Raw genomic sequence first — 19,506 nt, 5'->3', positions numbered from 1 at the left:
TGCAAACTTCTGAGTATAAAAGAGTATTGGAGGTAAAATAGAGCCTGTCAGGACAAACTCTGACTAAATCATGGAGGATGAAGGGGGGTGTGTCACAAGGTTAAAATACTTACCTGTCTGTGTCATCTCTCCAGGCAGGTGATCGCCGACACTCCATGGAGATGTGTCCTGGCAATTTTTTTTTTTAACTGACCACCGAGGCTCTGGCCACGCCCACCTGTGCAGCTACACCCACCAGCTAGGCAAGTCAGCCAAGGCCTGAAAGAATGGTGGCTGACGTGCTGGGGACGGCTGCAGCAACAGGTTTCCAAAGTGCTTTAGCAGTTTTCGAAAACATGGTTGCCGTCGCCCAGGGATGGGGTGGGTTGGAGTGTCATTGACAAGCTCTGTCATTTTACCCTTAGGTACTCTAATCTGTGCACAGAGAACGGTGGTACACAAAGTCTCACTGGAAGAAGTGGTTCTTGTTATATATCGGAGCTTTAAGCTTGGGCATGAGAGGTCTTTGAGTCATTTCATCGTATATATTTAACGGACAACTTGTTCACGCCTTTCACTTGCTAACTCAATTAAAAGGACCACTATTGCAAAAAAGTAGGCAGTTAAAATCTGACAGAACCAACAGGTTTTGGGCCTCATGGGAGATTCTCAGGGTTTTTTTGTTTTCATAAGCATTTCTCGAAAAGCATTTTAACTGCCAAAATAGTAAGATACCAGCCAGCCTCCCTAATCACCTGCACACTATTTTGTCAGACTTTGCAACTGCTGTTCAGGAAATGCTGTAGAAAGCCCTGAGAATCACCCATTAGGAGATGGACTGGCCCAAAACCTGTCGGTTCTGTCAGATTTTAACTGCCTACTTTTTTTTTTTGCATTAGTGGGCCTTTAAGCCCTGAATTGTGAAAACATTTCTGTTTAGTGTGGCTGCTGTTCTCCGGTTAAAAAAAACCCTCAGCCATGATCTCCCTACAATGTAACGCTGTGCTACTCTGCAGTGTGGGGAGAGGGAAGGAAAGGCATGTAGGGGCGTGTGTTATACCAGCCACACAGGGGGTTTTGGATACAAGGAGGCGGCCTAATGCTAATTTCACTGGAAGGTCCTCCGAATTGTTGCTGCACCCCAGTTTAACAGCGTGTGGCCATTCTGGGCCACATAAAATGGCGAGAATGGCCAGATTCAGCCCAGATTTACTTACCTGGGGCTTCCTCCAGCCTTTGGATGCCTACGTGTCCCTCGCCGCATCTCCGCTCCAAGCTGGTCTCCCGGGGTCCCCTCCATAGCAGCGAGGCCGTTGGCTGGTTAAAGGGAACCTAAACTGAGAAGGATATGGATTTTTTCCTTTTCAGATAACACCAGTTGCCTGACTCCCCTGTTGATCCTGTGTCTCTAATACTTTTAGCCAGAGCCCCTCAACAAGCATGCAGATCAGGCGCTCTGACTGAAGTCAGACTGGATTAGCTGCATGCTTTTTTCTGGTGTGATTCAGCCACCACTACTGCAGCCAAAGAGATCAGCAGGACTGCCAGGCAACTGGTATTGTTTCAAAGGAAAAATCCATATCCCTATCAGGTAAGGTTCCCTTAAGGATTGACACCTGTGCCTTGAGGGCTGCTGTGTATTTAGATGGGAAGGGAATGAAATTGCTTGGGGTCCTGGAAACGGTGGTGATGTCACAGTTTGTAGAGTAGCGTTGTGCCGAGAGTAGAGGACAGTGTTGGGCTGGGGAGGAGTCATTGGCCTGCGATGTATGGGTAGTCGACAGATCTCTCTCTTATCAGATTGGATCAGAGAGAGGATTAGTCTCTTGGCCAAATCTGCCCATCACTTCCAGATGTATGGCTGCCTTCATAGTTCAACGACGAACATCAGATAGACTAAAAAGTAATGAAAAAGCCTTGGCGTACTCATCAGATGACAGATGCAGCAGACAGGACAGAACGTTAAAGGAGGGAGGAGACTGCGGAATACCAGCAGCCGACAGGAGAGCACGAGGAATACCTGAGGTCTTCTGGGTTTAGGTTGATTATCTGGCTGATGAAATTGTCCCGGAGGACAATGGTTCTGATCTTTTTCCAGTCATTGGTCTCCTCGCCCAAGAGGAAACAGATAGACTCGAGGGCTAGTTTTACTGCAGCGGGAGGATTGGCCATTGCTCTTACTTCATGGAGGTGCTGCCTCTTTATAGAGCTCACCGCTATTAGGAGGAGGGGTGAAAACAGTGTTAACATTCATGCAGGGTTAGTAGGGAGGCGGCCGCTGGGGAAACCGGGAAAGAAACGTGAGTTCCAGGAAGTATAGAGAACGCCATATAAACCATGCTGCTTTCTCCATGGATGGCCAGTGTCTCCCCCCCCCCCCCCCCCCCCACTGTTACCTTAGATACATCCAGCATTTGTTACATTCAACTTATACTAGTTTTTGAAGTATATTTTGTGTCGTAAGTGAAAGTCGAACTTTTTTGCTGTAAAGCTAGCGTCTGGCTTAAAAGGAAGCAAAGCTGAATGAATTACAGAGGCTGCCCTTTTTTTCTTTAAAAAAAAATAAAAAAAAAAAATCACCAGTTGTCTTGCTGTTAGTTGATCACTCGGCTTCAACAGTTTGTGTCACATGACAGGAACAAGCCAGCCGCCAGCAGGCGGGCCCGAAACAAGCCAGCCGCCAGCAGGCGGGCCCGAAACAAGACAGCCGCCAGCAGGCAGGCCCGAAACAAGGCAGCCGCCAGCAGGCAGGCCTGAAACAAGGCAGCCGCCAGCAGGCAGGCCTGAAACATGCCTGCCGCCAGCAGGCGGACCTGAAACAAGCCAGCCGCCAGCAGGCAGGCCTGAAACAAGCCAGCCGCCAGCAGGCAGGCCTGAAACAAGCCAGCCGCCGGCAGGTAGGCCTGAAACAAGCTTGCAGCCAGCAGGCGGGCCTGAAACAAGCCAGCCGCCAGCAGGTAGGCCTGAAACAAGCCAGCCGCCAGCAGGCAGGCCTGAAACAAGCCAGCCGCCAGCAGGCAGACCTGAAACAAGCCAGCCGCCAGCAGGCGGGCCCGAAACAAGCCAGCCGCCAGCAGGCGGGCCCGAAACAAGGCAGCCGCCAGCAGGCGGGCCCGAAACAAGGCAGCCGCCAGCAGGCGGGCCCGAAACAAGGCAGCCGCCAGCAGGCGGGCCCGAAACAAGGCAGCCGCCAGCAGGCAGGCCCGAAACAAGGCAGCCGCCAGCAGGCAGGCCTGAAACAAGGCAGCCGCCAGCAGGCAGGCCTGAAACAAGGCAGCCGCCAGCAGGCAGGCCTGAAACAAGGCAGCCGCCAGCAGGTAGGCCTGAAACAAGCCGCCGCCAGCAGGTAGGCCTGAAACAAGCAGCCGCCAGCAGGCAGGCCTGAAACATGCCTGCCGCCAGGAGGCGGGCCTGAAACAAGCCAGCCGCCAGCAGGTAGGCCTGAAACAAGCCAGCCGCCAGCAGGCAGGCCTGAAACATGCCTGCCGCCAGCAGGTAGGCCTGAAACAAGCCAGCCGCCAGCAGGCAGGCCTGAAACAAGCCAGCCGCCGGCAGGTAGGCCTGAAACAAGCCTGCCGCCAGCAGGCGGGCCTGAAACAAGCCAGCCGCCAGCAGGTAGGCCTGAACAAGCAGCCGCCAGCAGGCAGGCCTGAAACAAGCCAGCCGCCAGCAGGCAGACCTGAAACAAGCCAGCCGCCAGCAGAGAAGCCACTAGTAGAAACACCTGGAACACCGGGGGACCGCCTCAGTTATAATGAAATATTGATTTAGACAGTGGATTTCTAGGTTGTGGATATTTTATTTGGTAAGTGCTTTTATGTGTTAAAATTTTTTTAGTATATTAACTCCTATTAAAACCAGAGGACTAGCATTGCAGCCATTTTATCTAGAAAGCAGCAGCGTAGAAGAAGATCCACCTTCCTAAGCGAACAATTTCCTTCTCGTCCCCCCAGCGGCCACCATGCACAACTTATCTGGTCACCTGATCTCCTCAGCGGAAAAGTTTACAATAGTTGGGATGAAGTTTTCCCGCATAATGATGGAACGAATCTGCTTCCAGTCCGTTGTACTCTCGCCCAGCAGCAGACAGATGGACTCTAGGGCCAGCTTCACTGCTGCTGGAGGATTAGCCATAGAACGGACCTCAACCAGGTGCTGCTTCTTTATTGATTTCACAGCTAACCAGAGCGATCACCGCAAATCAAGGGGATGACAGAGAGCCAGAGAAGGAAGAGAGACAGAGGCGGAAAAAAGAAAAACAAAACAAAAGAGAGAAAAAAAAGGGGAAAACCGCAAAATGTGATTAGACATTTCATTGAGAAAATTCAAATATATATCAGAATTACAAGACAGCTCACATGAAATACACACCCGCACATTTTATTAATGTTTATTAATTAGCAATGCAAAAAATGTATATACATTATACATCTGTACTTTGTACAATAAATCTATTTAGTACCTGGCTGGCTCCTGGTTACATTTGTTCAAATTACAGTGTAGTTTTATTGGCTAGAGAGATGTTCAAAGTCCTCCCCATCCTATGCTGCCCTTTGTGAAGCCCCCAGGGAGGGGCAAGCGCCAGTCTCTACCAGAGATCCGAGCTGACCCCGCCCACCTGCTACTTACTGCTGCAGAGGGATTAAAGAGAAACCGTAACCAAAAATTTAACTTCATCCCATTCAGTAGCAGATGCCCCCTTTCCCATGAGAAATCTGGGGCTCTGTATGACTGATATTGTGGTGAAACCCCTCCCACAGTGTGATGTCAGCACCTCACAGCTCTTAGGTCCTGACAACACACTGTGGGAGCCTTGTTGCATTGTGGGAAATAAAAGCTGTTTCCAACTGCCAAAAAAAGCCAGCAGCATCTCCTTCCACTAACATCACCTGCCAGCAAGTAAAAATGTCAGCATGTGATAAATGTCAGAATGTAAATCAGGGAGAGGAAAGACTTTACAATGAGAAAAACACTGACTAGTTTATACATAACTGTAAAAATTAAGCACTTCATTACATTATTTTCACTGGAGTTCCTCTGTAAAGTTGGCCACACATTTCTAGATTGCTACCCGATGCAGAAAAAGAACAGATTCCTCTCTGAAAGGAATCTATTAATAATTAATATCACACAGAAATAAAAAAAAAATAAAAATTTTTTTTACAGCAGGGGACTTATTGAAAATAGATCAAACTGCAGCATTGCACTGTTTGATGCAGTGCAATTCTATGGCCTATTGATACACTGCCGCTTCTCACCCACCGACCAAGATTTTCTGACCTGGCCAAATTAATACTTTTAATTGATTTATTTGTCAAAATGTGATATATTATTCAAATTTCATCTATAAAAGATTTTGGGCAGGAGGTATAGATTCCCAGAAGATAAATCTGCAAAGTGTAGGGTGGGAAAAAAAAATTAAAATTAGTGCGTGTGGACAGGTACCTTAAAGGGGCACTGAAGACAGAGGTATATGGAGGCTGCCATATTTATTTCCTTTTAAGCAATACCAGTTGCCTGGCAGCCCTGCTTATCCTCTGCCTCTAATACTGTTAGCCATCGCCCCTGAACAAGCATGCAGCAGATCAGGTGTTTCAGAATTAAGTCAGATCTGACAAGACTAGCTGCATGCTTGTTTCTGGTGTTATTCAGATACTACTGCAGAGAAATTGACCAGCAGGGCAGCCAGGCAACTGGTATTTATTAAAAGGAAATAAATATGGCAGCCTCCACATACCTCTTTCTTCAGTTCCCCTTTAAAGCGGATCGGAGATGAAAAACTAACTATAACAAGTAACTTTCTGTCAGTGTTCAGACACTGTCTTATGCACTATCTTGCACTTGATCTCTCCTTACTGTTTGCACCCATTGTTGTGTTGTGTCTTTTCTGTCCAGATACTGGACCTTCTCTGCACTGTTCATGGTTCACCATTTATTGTGTGGTTTTGTACTTTTAGGCTAGGGCCACACTAGATCCGGGTGCGGGACGCATCCGCGGTCCGGGCTCCGATTTTCAAAACCCGGAACGCAAACGGATCCGTGCTGCCTTTTTTGCAGCACACGTTTTGGATCCGCTTGCGTGTTTTTTGTTTTTTTTTGCTAGAGGGGGTAGCAGCCAGGACTGCAGGCTGCGGGCAAAGCGGCAGCCATAGGGGTCACATCCCCCCCCCGCCTTGCTCACCTGGGTGCCCCCCGTCCCCGCTCCCCCTCCAGCTCGCACATAATGTAATAATTTGTACCTAATGAAGTTCGGTGAGCCGGGCACTTCCGCCCACACCGCTCGCCGTCACTTCCTGCAATGTCGCCCTCTGTATTTCAGTGGGCGGCATCGCAGGAAGTGACGGCGAGCGGTGTGGGCGGAAGTGCCCGGCTTGCCGAACTTCCTTAGGTACAAATTATTACATTATGTGCGAGCTGGAGGGGGAGCGGGGACGGGGGGCACCCAGGTGAGCAAGGCGGGGGGGGGGGGATGTGACCCCCCCCCCTGGCCGCCGCTTTGCCCGCAACCCCCTGTCCTGGCTGCTACCCCCTCCAGCATGGCGGCCCCCTCCTTCACCATGGGACACTGGAAACTGATCCGTTTCCAGTGTCCCAAAAATGTCAGTGAAGAGGGAGGCCCGTTTCCCCATTGATTTTCACTACCCGTACGTGTATACGGGTCCGTGAAAAATGCTGCAAGTCCGGACTCAGCGTTCCGGGTTTAAAAACATATTCCGCGGATAGGACGCGGATACGTTTTTAACTTGAGTGTGTACTGTTCCTATTTTTAACATTGGTATCCGTGGCTACGTTTTTTCGTCCGGGACAAAAAAACGTAGCTACGGATACGTTTTTAAATCAAGTGTGAACTAGCCCTAACACTCTGCTGCTATAGCCTTTATATTGATTGGTTGTCTGGATGGCCATGTGATCTTTATATTCATTAATTATGCCATCTGTTCTACTGTGTTTATTTTAGTGGTCAGTAATTTGTATGGATTAATCAGCCATATATATGTTTTTTACACTCCTGTATGTATCATTGTTGATTGGCTTTATATTCAGCATGGCTACCAGTCATTGTTTTTAAGTGTTTTTATTTATGTTTTTGAATAAAGATGTGATTATACTGATCTATATTGTCTGAGTGGTGCGGTTTTTCAGGGAACTTCTGTTTCTTGTTCATTTCTGTTTGCTAAAAGTTCCTTTCTGCACACTCAAATATTATTATACTTGATAATCGATTTTGTGAGTGATGGTGCTTGCCCGATTGTGTGTGTTGATCATGGTATAACAAGTAACTTGTCTATATATCTTATCTAAAGTTTACACAGCAAATCTAGCTGTAAACAGCTTTAATAGTATATGATTATTTCTTCCTGTGATACAATGACAGCAGCCATGTTTGTAAACATTACACAGCGGCAGGCTTATCTACATTTTGAGCACTCAGTCTGTAAAATAAACCTAAACCCCTCCTCCTCCCCTCTGCTTCTTAAATCAATGGCTAGTAATACCTCCCTCTCCTCCTGCCCAGACTGAGCTCCCATGGGCCCTTGCTACTGCCAAGGCTCTCTGAAAACTTGTGGGTGTGGCTTGTTTAGTTTATATTGAATTAGAGTATTAAAACAAAAAACAAAAAAGTATTTGGCTTGAGGAATGCCCTATACACAATAGGAAAGGAAAACAATTATGTAATGAGTAAAAGTTCACCTCGGATCCACTTTAAAGTGAAGGTCCAAGCTCCTGAAAAAAACAAAATTCCACTTACCCGGGGCTTCCTCCAGCCCCTGGCAGCCGTCCTGTGCCCTCGCCGTAGCTCCGGTGCCTCCCGCAGTACAATGCTGATGATGTCGCGCCGGGGAGCGCAGAAGAAGCCGACCAGGAAGCTGACCTCGCCAGGTAGGCTTCTGCAAGCGCGGGACAACGGGAGGCACCGGAGCTGCGGCGAGGGCACAAGACGGCTGCCAGGGGCTGGAGGAAGCCCCAGGTAAGCAGAATTTGTTTTTTCTCAGGTCCTTGGATGTTTCCTTTAAAGATGAATTGTAGTAAAAACAAAATTGCTTATTGTTTATAGATTATTCAGTCGGTGTTTGCATATTGTAAAAGCTTTCCTCTCCCTGATTTACATTCTGACATTTATAACTGCTGGTGACATCTTTAGATCTGCCAGGCGATCTGTATGGAATGTTCGTTACTAAGGCCTCTTTTCCACGAACTGTTTCTAGGCAGTGAAATGGCTCTCAAACTCTCACAACTGCTCACTGCTGCCTGGTAACTGCTTGTCGCTGCCTGGTAACTGCTCGCTGCTGCCTGACAACTGCTTGCTGAGCACACAGCTCAACAGTTCGTGGAAAAGAGGCCTAAGGGCTCTTTTCCACTTCCGATCGCAATCGCGTTTCAATTTCCACCATGCGATTGAGCTACTATACTCATAGTCCAGCTCAATCGCATACAAAACGCGGCAGGACGACGATTGCGCTTTGACCAAAATCGCATCGCAATCGGATCGCACTAATGGAAATTGCTGCTGCAGTTTCCATTAGTTTAATGTACCTTGCGATTTGCGATCAGAAGCAAATCGCAAATCGCAGGCTAGTGGAAAAAGGCCCTTAGCGTTCTATGCACAGAGGGAGATACTGCTTGCTTAGCAGTTGGAAAAAGCCGTCATTTCCCACAATGCAATGAGGTTCACAGACCGGAAACTGTCAGGACCTTGGTCATGACATCACACTGTGGGAGGGGTTTCACCACAATATCAGCCACACAGATCCTCCTGTTGATCTATTTAAAATATGGTAAAGATTTCTCATGGGAAAGGGGGTATCCGCTACGGATTAGGATGAAGTTGAAATCCTTGGGTGTGGGAAGGGTTGAGTGCTTTACTATACACACTGAGCAGGACAGGAGAGAAATGGGGAGGATAATAAGACTGGTCAGTTGCATTGCTGGCCGCAAAGAGTTGATCTCTCCCCAGCAGCGAGTAGGGAAGATCTGTTCTGTGCTTAAGAAGCAGCTCCAATCTCTCTGGGAACAGAACTAAAGAACCAAGCCCATTCAGATATTTTCAACATGTTTATTGCAAAAGGTACAAATGTGCAATGCACAAGACTTGCATTGCTAATTAATGCAAATCTACCAACATATACTTGAAGTAGGATGACCAATTGTGTAACAAAAACAAAAATCAACCACAACCTACTTTAATGAATAAAGGTGGCCATACACTGGTCGATGTGCCATTAGATCGACCAGCTGACAGATCCCTATCTGATCGAATCTGATCAGAGAGGGATCGTATGGCTGCCTTTACTGCAAACAGATTGTGAATCGATTTCAGCCTGAAACCGATTCACCATCTGCTGAGCTGCTCCTGCTGCCTGTCCCCCCCCCCCCCCCCGTATACATTACCTGATGCTGGCTCCGGGTCCTCTTCTCCGCATTGCACGGCTCTGTTCCGGCTCCATCCCGGCGCTTCCTGTGTCACTCCGTGACCAGGAAGTTCAAATAGAGCGCCCTCTATACTTCCTGGTCACTGCAGTGACAGGAAGCGCCGGGATGGATGGAGCCGGAACAGAGCCGTGCAGCACGGAGAAGACGCCCGGGAGCCAGCCTCAGGTAATGTATACTTGATGGGATCGGCCGCCGCTAGCGACGCGCACTTTACCCGCGGGCGATCGAGGGTAATTTCCCGCACGGCGCGATCGACGGACCGATCCGATTTCGGGAGGAAATCGGATCGGCGGCTGCGTTTACCGCGAACGATTGCCAGCAGATTCGATCCCAGGATCTAATCTGCTGTCGAAACGGCCGGGAATCGAGCCAGTGTATGGCCTGCTTAAGGATGAATATAAAGTAAAGGCAATCTAAAAATTACACAGTAACCAAAATGCAGAAGAGACGATTCAATACAAAACCATTGCTACCGTATCAGCCAATGGGGGCAAGGCGGACAGGATTTTGACACCCCTATAGGCCAAAATGTGATTTACTGCTATATCAGTGCTCACTAATTCTGGCGATAGCAGAAGCCCTAATTACGTGGCCAGATGAATGAATAAGTAGTCAGTAGGGGGAATAGATTTGTAAATAGGCAGAATAGTTAGATCAGGGTGAGCAGTCTTTTGGCTTCATCCTGTGCCCAAATTTACATATGGATTTTTTTTACAATTTCCTATCACATTCCAAAAACTTTCAGATAAATTAATTGGTTTCCTCTAAAATTGGCCTTGGACTATGGTGTGGTCATGACTCTTGATTGTGCGTCCCCTCTGAGGCACAGTCACATGACTATGTACTCTGTAAACTGTATTTTGCAAGGCTGCAGTTGCATAATGTTCTATTACCGGTGTAGAACACCTTCCCTTCAGCTGGGACATTGTGGCTTTGCCTTGCATGATTTGGAATGGCTGGATGGTGTAATGGTTAAGGACCCTGCCTCTGACGTAGGAGACCTGGGTTCGACTCTGAGCTCTTCCTGTTCAGCAAGCCAGCACCTATTCAGTGAGGAGACCTTGGGCAAGACTCCCTAACACTTCTATTGCCTATAGAGGGCGTCCTAGTGGCTGCAGCTCTGGTGCTTTGAGTCCGCCAGGAGAAAAACTCAATATAAAAGGTTTTGTGTCTTGTGTCTATTTAGAGCTGTCAGCCTGAAAGATTCAGATCCAATAGGCAGTCACACAACTTACCATTCTGAGCCTCGATGACGGCCGGCTCTACCTGATCCAGATCCTCCTTCACACTCCTCTGCTTATCAGCAATGCCGGCCTGCTGCTTGTGCAGCTGTTCCTGGATCTCCTGACTCATCACCTGTCCAAAAAGCAGCAACAATCAGACGTCACGCTTCATAGCTCCAGCAGAGGGCAGCAGACTTCAGAGCAGAAAGAGCACAGCGGCAAACTATTTACTATAGTCAATGGGAGGAGGATAATTACGGACTACGTAACATTTCATGCCAATTACACACATCTTGGCCAATGATCTGCAATTCCTGCTGATTGGCTTGTGTCAGATACTAGAGAGGGCAATCAGAACGCGAGAGGATCGAATGGAGAACAAATGAAAGTGTTATAAATCACCTATTTGCTTCGACACCAGCAACTTCGGAGAGTTGCACCTCACAGACTGTGAGATACCTTGACTCTCACACAGCAAGCATTATTGGAGATAGACCGTTCTCAGGCTTCTTCAATGTACCAGTTATTTATTCAGGAAACAGATATACAGATACAGTTCGTCATATCTTAGCCAAGCAGAGTCTTGCCTTGCGTTACAGCTGCGTGATTACCTTCCTGCTGAAGATAATCAGGTCCTCTTATGTCTATCCTACGTTACATCTAGACTAACTATGTACAGCATACATTATCAGATTACATAAAGAAAGGAAATTATTAGGTGTTCTAGTCAGCATATGAAAAGATAAGAGCATGAAAGTAGGAATAAGAATGCGCTCCGCTGGCCCATCCGGCCCTTTAATACTGACTAGGAAAGAGTTAAATGTGACCTCATCTTAGCCATCCCCCAGACCAGACTATTGGCTTAGACCCCTCGTGGTGTCATAATACCCACCTACTCGATTAATATTCCATGATGCCTTTCACTTATATACAAGAATATGATATTTTGTAAATATGGCCTATGTTGATTGTTCTCGTAGTCCATTTGTCTGGGGCAGTGTAGGCCTGTGGCCTTCCTTCAGGAACATGTTCTCAGTATCTGCTTGTTATCCATCTGCTTCAAGCAGATACTGAGATGCTTCTGCCTGCATCACGAGAAGCTCTATTCAAAGGTATACTCTGTGAACAAGCCTTTTACCTAAAACTCAGGCCAAATAACTGAGGCCTACTTAAATTATAACAGAAAGCTCAATGACGACTGACATTACCTTTTTCTTCTCGGCTTCCTGCTGGTCCTTCACCATCTTCTTCAGCTTGTCATTGGCGGCAGCATTCTTCACTTCCAGCTCCTGACTCTTTATCCGCAGATCCCGACGCAGCTCCTCCACCTGAGGTTGGGAAAGGAGAACAGAAACCACCCATTAATGCAGCAGGGGCAGCCATATTTATCCCAGGAAAAAACACATATATAAGTAGATAAATACTTGTTCTACTTATGTATTGTACTGTCCACATCGATTTCTCTTTATTTTACTATATAAAATTCCCTGAAAACTGTTCGTTTTACATCTTTATTGCCTGTGACTGAAGCCAATACTGATGTCATTTCCTCCCTTACTCCTTTTACTCCTAGAAACTGCACGGTTCTATCTATCTTGCTTTGTAAACACACGTGAGCACAGTATAAATCGTATTTCAGCAGCTTCTGCAGAGAGGTGAGGTGTATTTCCTTTCTTAGCCGGTCACACTGAACTGCCCTCAGCCAATCAGTGAGGAGCAGGAATGTGGGCGGGGAGATAAGCTTGCTTCTAGTCAGCAATGTACCGCATAGAGCCAGGCTGACAGATAAGATTTATTACAGCAGAAACATTTAAGATTAGATTAGAATTCTTGCAATGCAGGGTCGGGTTGCAGGCTGCATAATAAATGCAGAGCAGTGGGTACATGGAATTTTGATTGTGTGGCTGACAATGTCGCTTTAATATCCCAGCTTGGTCCTCCAATGGACCGGTCATGTACACGCTGTGGGGGAGGCCATTTTGTCTCAAATGCCAGCTTTCACTTTATGTATTCAGAAATAACTGGGCAGCAGAGATCAGGTGAAGGGGAGAGGCGTGTGCTATAGGGTGATAATGCAACTGCAAAGAATCATAGGATTGGTTTTTAAAGTGAACCTGTAAGAAAAAAAAATGTCCCGGGGGATACTTTCCTCAGAAGTGGGAGGCTTCCCCGTTCCAGAAACGCCCGAAAATCTGTTTACAGGTGCAGTGGTCATCCGGCTCCAGAACCATAACAAATCTTGTGATGTGCCTCGAACAGGCACACTTGCGGCTCTCCACTCCGGCTCGAGCCAGCGCAGTACAGCAGACTATTTCCGACCGCAGCCCATCAGAAAGGCGTTACTGAGGCACATCACAGGATTGTCATGGTTGCGGATTGTTAGGGTGTCTCTGCAGTGAAGGAGCGTATTTGCAGATCGCACACTACACATGCTGCGGTATACCACATTGCGTTATGTATGTGGTATGTATGGCCTGTGCATAAAGGGAATCTGAAGTGAAAAACTTATGATAACGATTTGTATGTGTAGTGCAGCTAAGAAATAAAACACGAGGAGCAGAGACACAAGTCTAATATTGTTTCCAGTACAGGGAGAGTTAAGAAACTCTACTTATCTATGCAAAAGAGCCACTGATCTCTACGACTTTCAAAGTCGCAGAGAGCTCTGTCTTCTGACGCTTATTATCTCAAGTGTCTCTTAAAGGACATCCGAGGTGAAAAACTGATGAGAAAAACAATTGTATCCATCCTCCTCCTAAAAATGACTTTTTTAGACATCCTACAGTTTTATTTTATACTTAAATCTAGTTTAAGTTTTTACTGTTTCATTGTCTCTGCTCTATGATACATTCATTGAAGTGTGCCAGAGCTGAAATCTATGAACTATTTACCTTTTTTTATCTCTTTCCTGATCTCAGAAGCCCTTTACAGATAGGAAAGTGTTTTATGGCTGTAATTAGCAATCAGTGAGGGTTATGCTATAGTCTGACCCCGTCCGACCTGGTCAGAAACTTTAACTTGCATACTTGATGTTTAACTCTTTCAGGCAGAGAAAGATAAAAAGCACAGCATAGCAACTTGTGTACTAGGCACTGAACATACGCATGTCTATCTCATGTCACATGTCACCTCGGTAGTCCTTTAACTGTTTTTTTTTTTCTGCAGAGGAAAGTTCAGAAGTTCACTTGCCTGCTCTGTAAAATCATTTAGAATGCTGAGTAGTGTGTAAACTGCAAATATTAGAGAATGTTGAAATGTTATAAAAAACAAAAATGTTCTAGTAATTATCCGCACTACACAACCAATTCATTATATCAATTTTTTCCACTTCAGTGTCTCTTTAAGCTTCATAGGTCTATGAATATTATTGAGGTAAGCCACTTCTATCATTTTAACTGTTTTTAACCTTCCTGGCGGTAACCAGCCAGCACACCGATCGCCGCCGCCCCGCGCTCGATCGCCGCTATCCGTCACGGCGCGCGGCCCCCCCAGACCCCGTGCGCTGCCTGACCAATCAGTGCCAGGCAGCGCCGAGAAGTGGATCGGGACTCCCAATGACGTCGGTGACGTCATCCCGCCCCGTCGCCATGGCGACGGGGGAAGCCCTCCAGGAAATCCCGTTCTTTGAACGGGATTTCCTGATCGAAGCGGGCGGGGGGATGCCGCTGAGCAGCTCGCTACATGATTTAAAAAAAAAGCAAAAACAAAAAACTGCTGCGTTGCCTCCTGGCAGAATTTTTTATACCGCCAGGAGGGTTAACTAACATTGGGTGCCTCTCTTCCCCCCCCCCCCCCCCCACACACTTTATGGCCTGAAAGAGTCCTTGATGCTGGTAAGGTGCCGTAGAACATGATCCTCAAGCTACGAACCTGATCCACGGTTTCTTTGATCTTCCGCAGACCAACGTTCAGATGCATCTGCTGCTCCTCCAGCTCGCTGCGTTTCTCGTTGAACAGATCAGCGTAGTGGTTGATGAAGTCCAGGTAATGGCGAGGAGTGATGGCCATCGTCCTGCCGCCTCTCTTGGCAAGTCGAGCATTCGCCTAAAAACAAACCAATCTTCATTAAGATCTAACATATGAACCCGGTTCATAAAAGGTCATGTGTTCCATGAGCCTTACTTTCTAGTGAGGAGGAGTCTCCTTAATAGAGTATTTTGAGTCCAGTTTGAGGATTTACTTTAATCTAACATATCTACTCCTTCTCCTTACAACCCATTCAATATTCGCTTACAGGCAGGGCCGGTTCAAGTAACAATTGGGCCCTAGAGTAAAATTAGCCTGGGGCCCCCCCGACACCCCCTGACCAAAAAGTGTCATTAGGGGCCCTTTGTTGCAGCCAAATTTCCCTCCTGGGCCCTGAGCTGGCTGCTGACCCTCCCCCAATCACCTCCCAACATAACTGTGCTCCCTAGGACCTCTCCAGTGTCTATGTCCGTGTAGTGTCTCACCTGCCCGCCAGCACAGATGAGACGCAACTCTGCAGAGTCCCTGGGGAGCAACAGTTAAGATTGGGAGGGACACCTTGGGGGGCCCCTACTGGCTCTGGGGCAATTGCCCGTTTCTTCCTATGGTAGCCCTGCTTACAGGTGTTCTAAACTTTAGGGGAATTGGGTGCCCTTTTGCACTGATGGGGCAGACTCCGTCCTCTCAACCACAGTACAGTGAATCATGCTGTCCAGTCAACATCCCTTTCCTTGAGCCATACTTTCTTCCCACAGCAAACAATGGCTATGGCAGCACTCTCACAGTAATTGGGCGCCATCAAAAGAGCCCAAATTATTTTAAAAACATTGTAATTCGGCCACTAGAAGTAGCCGGTAGCCGAATTTAATCGGAATGAAACCCAGCATTTCTTCTTTACTCTAAAAAAAAATGATTTACAGCATATTATATACTATCACCATTTTATTTTACTAGAACAGCATTCAATTAGTTAAACACAGAGCTTGAAAGTTCAGTGCAGAGAAATCTAGACCCATCCTAAGTGCAGATAATGTTATCTTGTGCTTACTTAATTGTATCAAGTGAGGAATGTGACATTCTCTGGCTGCAGAAGCTCCTGGACACAGACACTGAAAGCATTTCTGCCTTCAATACAACATGAATAAAACCAGTTATGAATAAAATGCAAAGGCAGCTCTCAAAGCAAAAAAAAAAGTACTTTTGGGAACGTTTAATTTCTAAATGAATAATAATACTTCTGCACAAATGCAAATATGAGAACTGTATGGCATATAAAAAGTAGGAAAACATGTTTTTATTGAATATTAGGTCAGGGTTTTATACCGCTTTAAGTCTTTCCTCCGAGTCCATGGCATCCTGGAGGGGGAATAGTAAATAACGCTGCCGGGATTTTTGCAGGAGCAGGGTGAGCAGTTTTTCGGCTTCACTCTGCGTCCAAAGTACATAGCGCCGTTTTTATATGAACACCTTTCAGTTACTCCTATGACTGGCCGCAAGTTAAGCCTATGTTGCCCCATCTCCCAGCAGCAAGAGGAACAGACATGTCAGTATCATGCGTAAGCTTATAGATTCAAGTTGAGAGGAACCAGAAGTACCTGGTGGAGAGTTTGGTGGACGAAGACACAGCCATTGACAATAGCCTCTCTGTGAGAAGGAGGCTGTGGCAGCTTGTCGTAGACCACAGGCATGTAATCTGGGACAATATAGTTGGGCTTCTCAAGGTCCATCTTGCTTGTGAACTCCTTGCCAACTTGGTAGAGTGCTTCTGTTGACCAGTCACCAAACCAGTTCAACACACACCTTAAAACAAAAACCCAAAATATTAAAACCCGAAAAGCAATTCTAATGACTACAGTATTCTGCAACGGTTCTGAGGATCACCAACCTGTTGAAGAGAGCTGGGGAGGTGGCGGCTCTGTCCTTTAGCCCTTCAGAAGATGGGTTCATGGTGAAGACCACATGAAGGTTCCGGATGACTTGGCTTGTGAACCATTTGTACAGCTCTTCATGGGTGTCAAGCATGAGGCCTTCTTTCTGAGCTCCTTCTTTGCACTGAGTCATCAGTGTGGAATACTCATCTCCCTCAAACAAGCCAGGAACCTACAGATATCAGAGGACATAATGAGAACAACGTCTAAGGTTTGGGTAAATTCCTTATGTCATGGAGCAATTAATGAAAGAATGGCTGCACCTCTCCGTTGGCCAGCAGAGTATTCATCCTCTCGAGGAACCCGGAGTCCAGAACGTTGGATTCATCCATGATGAAGGCGATCTTCTCGTTCTTGCAGCCAGATCGTCTCAGGACAGTTCTGAGATCCTCATCGAAGTCTTCTCCTGTGTACTTCCTGTGTACCTAGAGGAAAACAATTGTATAATCAGTCATATCGAAAACGTACCACATTTACAAAGCATTGATATTCCTCAGAGCACTAAATCGAATCCTTTTAAAGCCCTAACATATTGTTATAGTGTTTACCTTGATCTGGTAAACACTGAGGCCGTTCATCCAAGCCACGAAGCGGGACAGTGTGGTCTTCCCAGCTCCGCTCACTCCAATGAGTAGTAAATGCCCTTGTGGTTGACGGAAGATTCTAGGAGAAGAAACAACATTTTAGACAGAATATGATCTGTAGAGTCTTGATCAATTAGAAGAAAACTGTTCCAAGAAGAAAGAGGCTGTAGAGGTCATATTTCATACCTGTCAATTCTCAGCACGTGATCTAGCACTTCGTTGAACAGGACAAGAGGCACATCCAGCTCTTCTTCGTAGAAAACCTTCAGACGAGCCTTAACGTAATCTCTCAGCTCTTCTTGGTCCACTGGGATGTAATCCTACCAAACACATAAATTAGACTTAGTGCTAGACTATTGATAAAACTACTAGAGACCAACTCCTCCTGTGCTGCATGATAACCACAAGAGGGAGACAAACTTTCCAATGGCTATCATTTTTCATACTGGTGCCCCGCTATGCTAACTCTTCTCTGCTCTAAGGAAATTTCCAGAGAAGTAGTTTTTTCCCTCGTTTCATGGAAGAATTGTAGGCTTCCCTATTCCAATCCATGTGATTACAATAATCAACCTCACAATGCACGAGTGAGGTAAAAAAACAGGGGGTACTGGCTTATATAATAATCTCCTTAAAGAGAACCCGAGGTGGGTTCTAAGAATCTTATTAGCACACAGAGGCTGGTTCTGCATATAATTTCCCCCTAGGCCCCCCCCTGCGCTCTGCTGTCCCCCATAAATCACACAGCCGTGTTAGCGACATGCAGCGTGTCGATAGCAGGCTGTTTACATCTACACTGTCGCTCTCGCAGCTCCCCCGCCTCTATATCTCCGCCCCCCGCCTGCGTCCCTTCCCTCCAATCAGCGGGGAGGGAAGGGACGCAGGCGGGGAGCTGCGACAGAGGAGGCGGGGAAACGCGCCGAATGGCAGTGCAGATGTAAACAGCCTGCTAGCGATGTCGCTACCACGGCTGTGAGGATTTATATGGGACAGCAGAGCGCAGGAGGGGGGGGGGGGTTTCTGGGGGGAAACCATATAGCAACAGAGGCTGGGCATCATATGCAGACTCAGCCTCTGTGTGCTAATAGGATTCTTAGAACCCACCTCAGGTTCTCATTAAATCTCCGCTATATCAACTGCAGTGTGTGGTTCTGATTGAGACTTTTGTAGTTTGAATATTCTAAACAATGTATTTTCATAGGCTCGTGTCTCTACCATAATGTACTTTACCTTGGAGAGCCAGTTGCTGTAGAGGATGGGCCTGCTCAGAGCCTTCTCCTTCTCCACATTAGGGAAGTGCTTTAATGCCACCATGTCGATGTTCTCCTCTGTCCAGCGTCTTTCTTCATCTTCAACAAGCCTATGAGCAAATCAAATCAATTAATAAGACCCCTCTAGGATGCCCTCCCCCAACACATCCGTCACTCGCCAAACTTTGTTACCTTTAAACGCTCTCTAAAAACTAATTTGCTCCGACAAGCATAAGCGCTACCCTAGGCCGCTTCCTGTTGTCCTAAGACCAAATTGTACTCCTACTAGGTATCCTAAAATACACTGCCTCTATATATTTGTTGTATACAACCCCTCCATTCCCTTTAGATTGTAAGCTTGGAAGGGCAGGGCTCTCTCCCCCTTTTGTGTCTTGAAAATTATTATACATTTTATTCATCATGTTACTTTTATCACTGATTACCAATTCTGCATTTTGTATTCTGTTAAACTAATTATGCATCTCGTATTTTGGTGTACACCATTGTCTGTATTATGTACCCCATGTTTGTTTCTTACTTTGTACAGCGCCACGGAATATGTTGGCCCTTTAAAATAATAATAATAATAATAATAAAAAGAACTGTCCAGCTTCCCACTGCTTGCCGCAAGGTGGTGGAAGTGCAGCCGTGGTCACCTTCCAGCAGAGAATACAGTTATATGAACAAAATGAAAACACTAAAATGGTCATATTGGTAAATGTTACCAATATTCTACCATTGGCTATATCCCGGTGCCCAAATTTCCTGGACCCTTTATTCCACGGACATGGAGAGAGAACACCAATTCTACCTTTATAAATGGCAGCATGCTACTGTTCTTCATAGAAAGGATTTCTCCTTTAACGCTTTAGCCGCCAATTTATTTAGAGGTATACAAGTAGTCCAGGCCAATTTTAGCACTTTTTTTTTTATTTCTTCTTTGTTACATTTTCTTGCTTCTAATTAGTACTGCTGATATGTGTATTTATGGCCACTTGTCACTAGGGGGCAGTGTGAGACTGTCAGAGGACTTCTGCTTTCAGTTTCTAAATGTTCTGCTAGTAGAGAAAATTGAAAGCATTTTAAGAATTTATAGCACAAGTTCTGCCAACTGAGGTCAAAAGCAGAAGCTGCCAAGAGGTTAACT

The 19,506-nt window shown here is 46.4% G+C and overlaps 1 protein-coding gene across 1 annotated transcript in view; it reads right to left on the bottom strand.

Annotated features, from left to right (window-relative positions):
* Window positions 1-19,506, bottom strand: part of DYNC1H1 (dynein cytoplasmic 1 heavy chain 1) — a 148,790-nt gene that overhangs the window by 47,385 nt on the left and 81,899 nt on the right. The window contains exons 43-52 of the mRNA XM_068254710.1: window positions 18,340-18,469; window positions 17,299-17,432; window positions 17,077-17,191; window positions 16,792-16,953; window positions 16,486-16,700; window positions 16,196-16,400; window positions 14,505-14,678; window positions 11,843-11,962; window positions 10,647-10,767; window positions 3,962-4,157 (exon numbers count right to left, since the gene is read on the bottom strand). Of these exons, the coding sequence (XP_068110811.1) occupies window positions 3,962-4,157; window positions 10,647-10,767; window positions 11,843-11,962; window positions 14,505-14,678; window positions 16,196-16,400; window positions 16,486-16,700; window positions 16,792-16,953; window positions 17,077-17,191; window positions 17,299-17,432; window positions 18,340-18,469 (1,572 nt within the window). The remainder of the gene's footprint in view (window positions 1-3,961; window positions 4,158-10,646; window positions 10,768-11,842; window positions 11,963-14,504; window positions 14,679-16,195; window positions 16,401-16,485; window positions 16,701-16,791; window positions 16,954-17,076; window positions 17,192-17,298; window positions 17,433-18,339; window positions 18,470-19,506) is intronic.

This window comes from Hyperolius riggenbachi, chromosome 9 (genome assembly GCF_040937935.1).
Source record: "Hyperolius riggenbachi isolate aHypRig1 chromosome 9, aHypRig1.pri, whole genome shotgun sequence".
In the NCBI taxonomy this organism is placed as follows: Eukaryota; Metazoa; Chordata; class Amphibia; order Anura; family Hyperoliidae; genus Hyperolius; species Hyperolius riggenbachi.
This window is presented reverse-complemented; position numbering and strand designations above follow the sequence as displayed.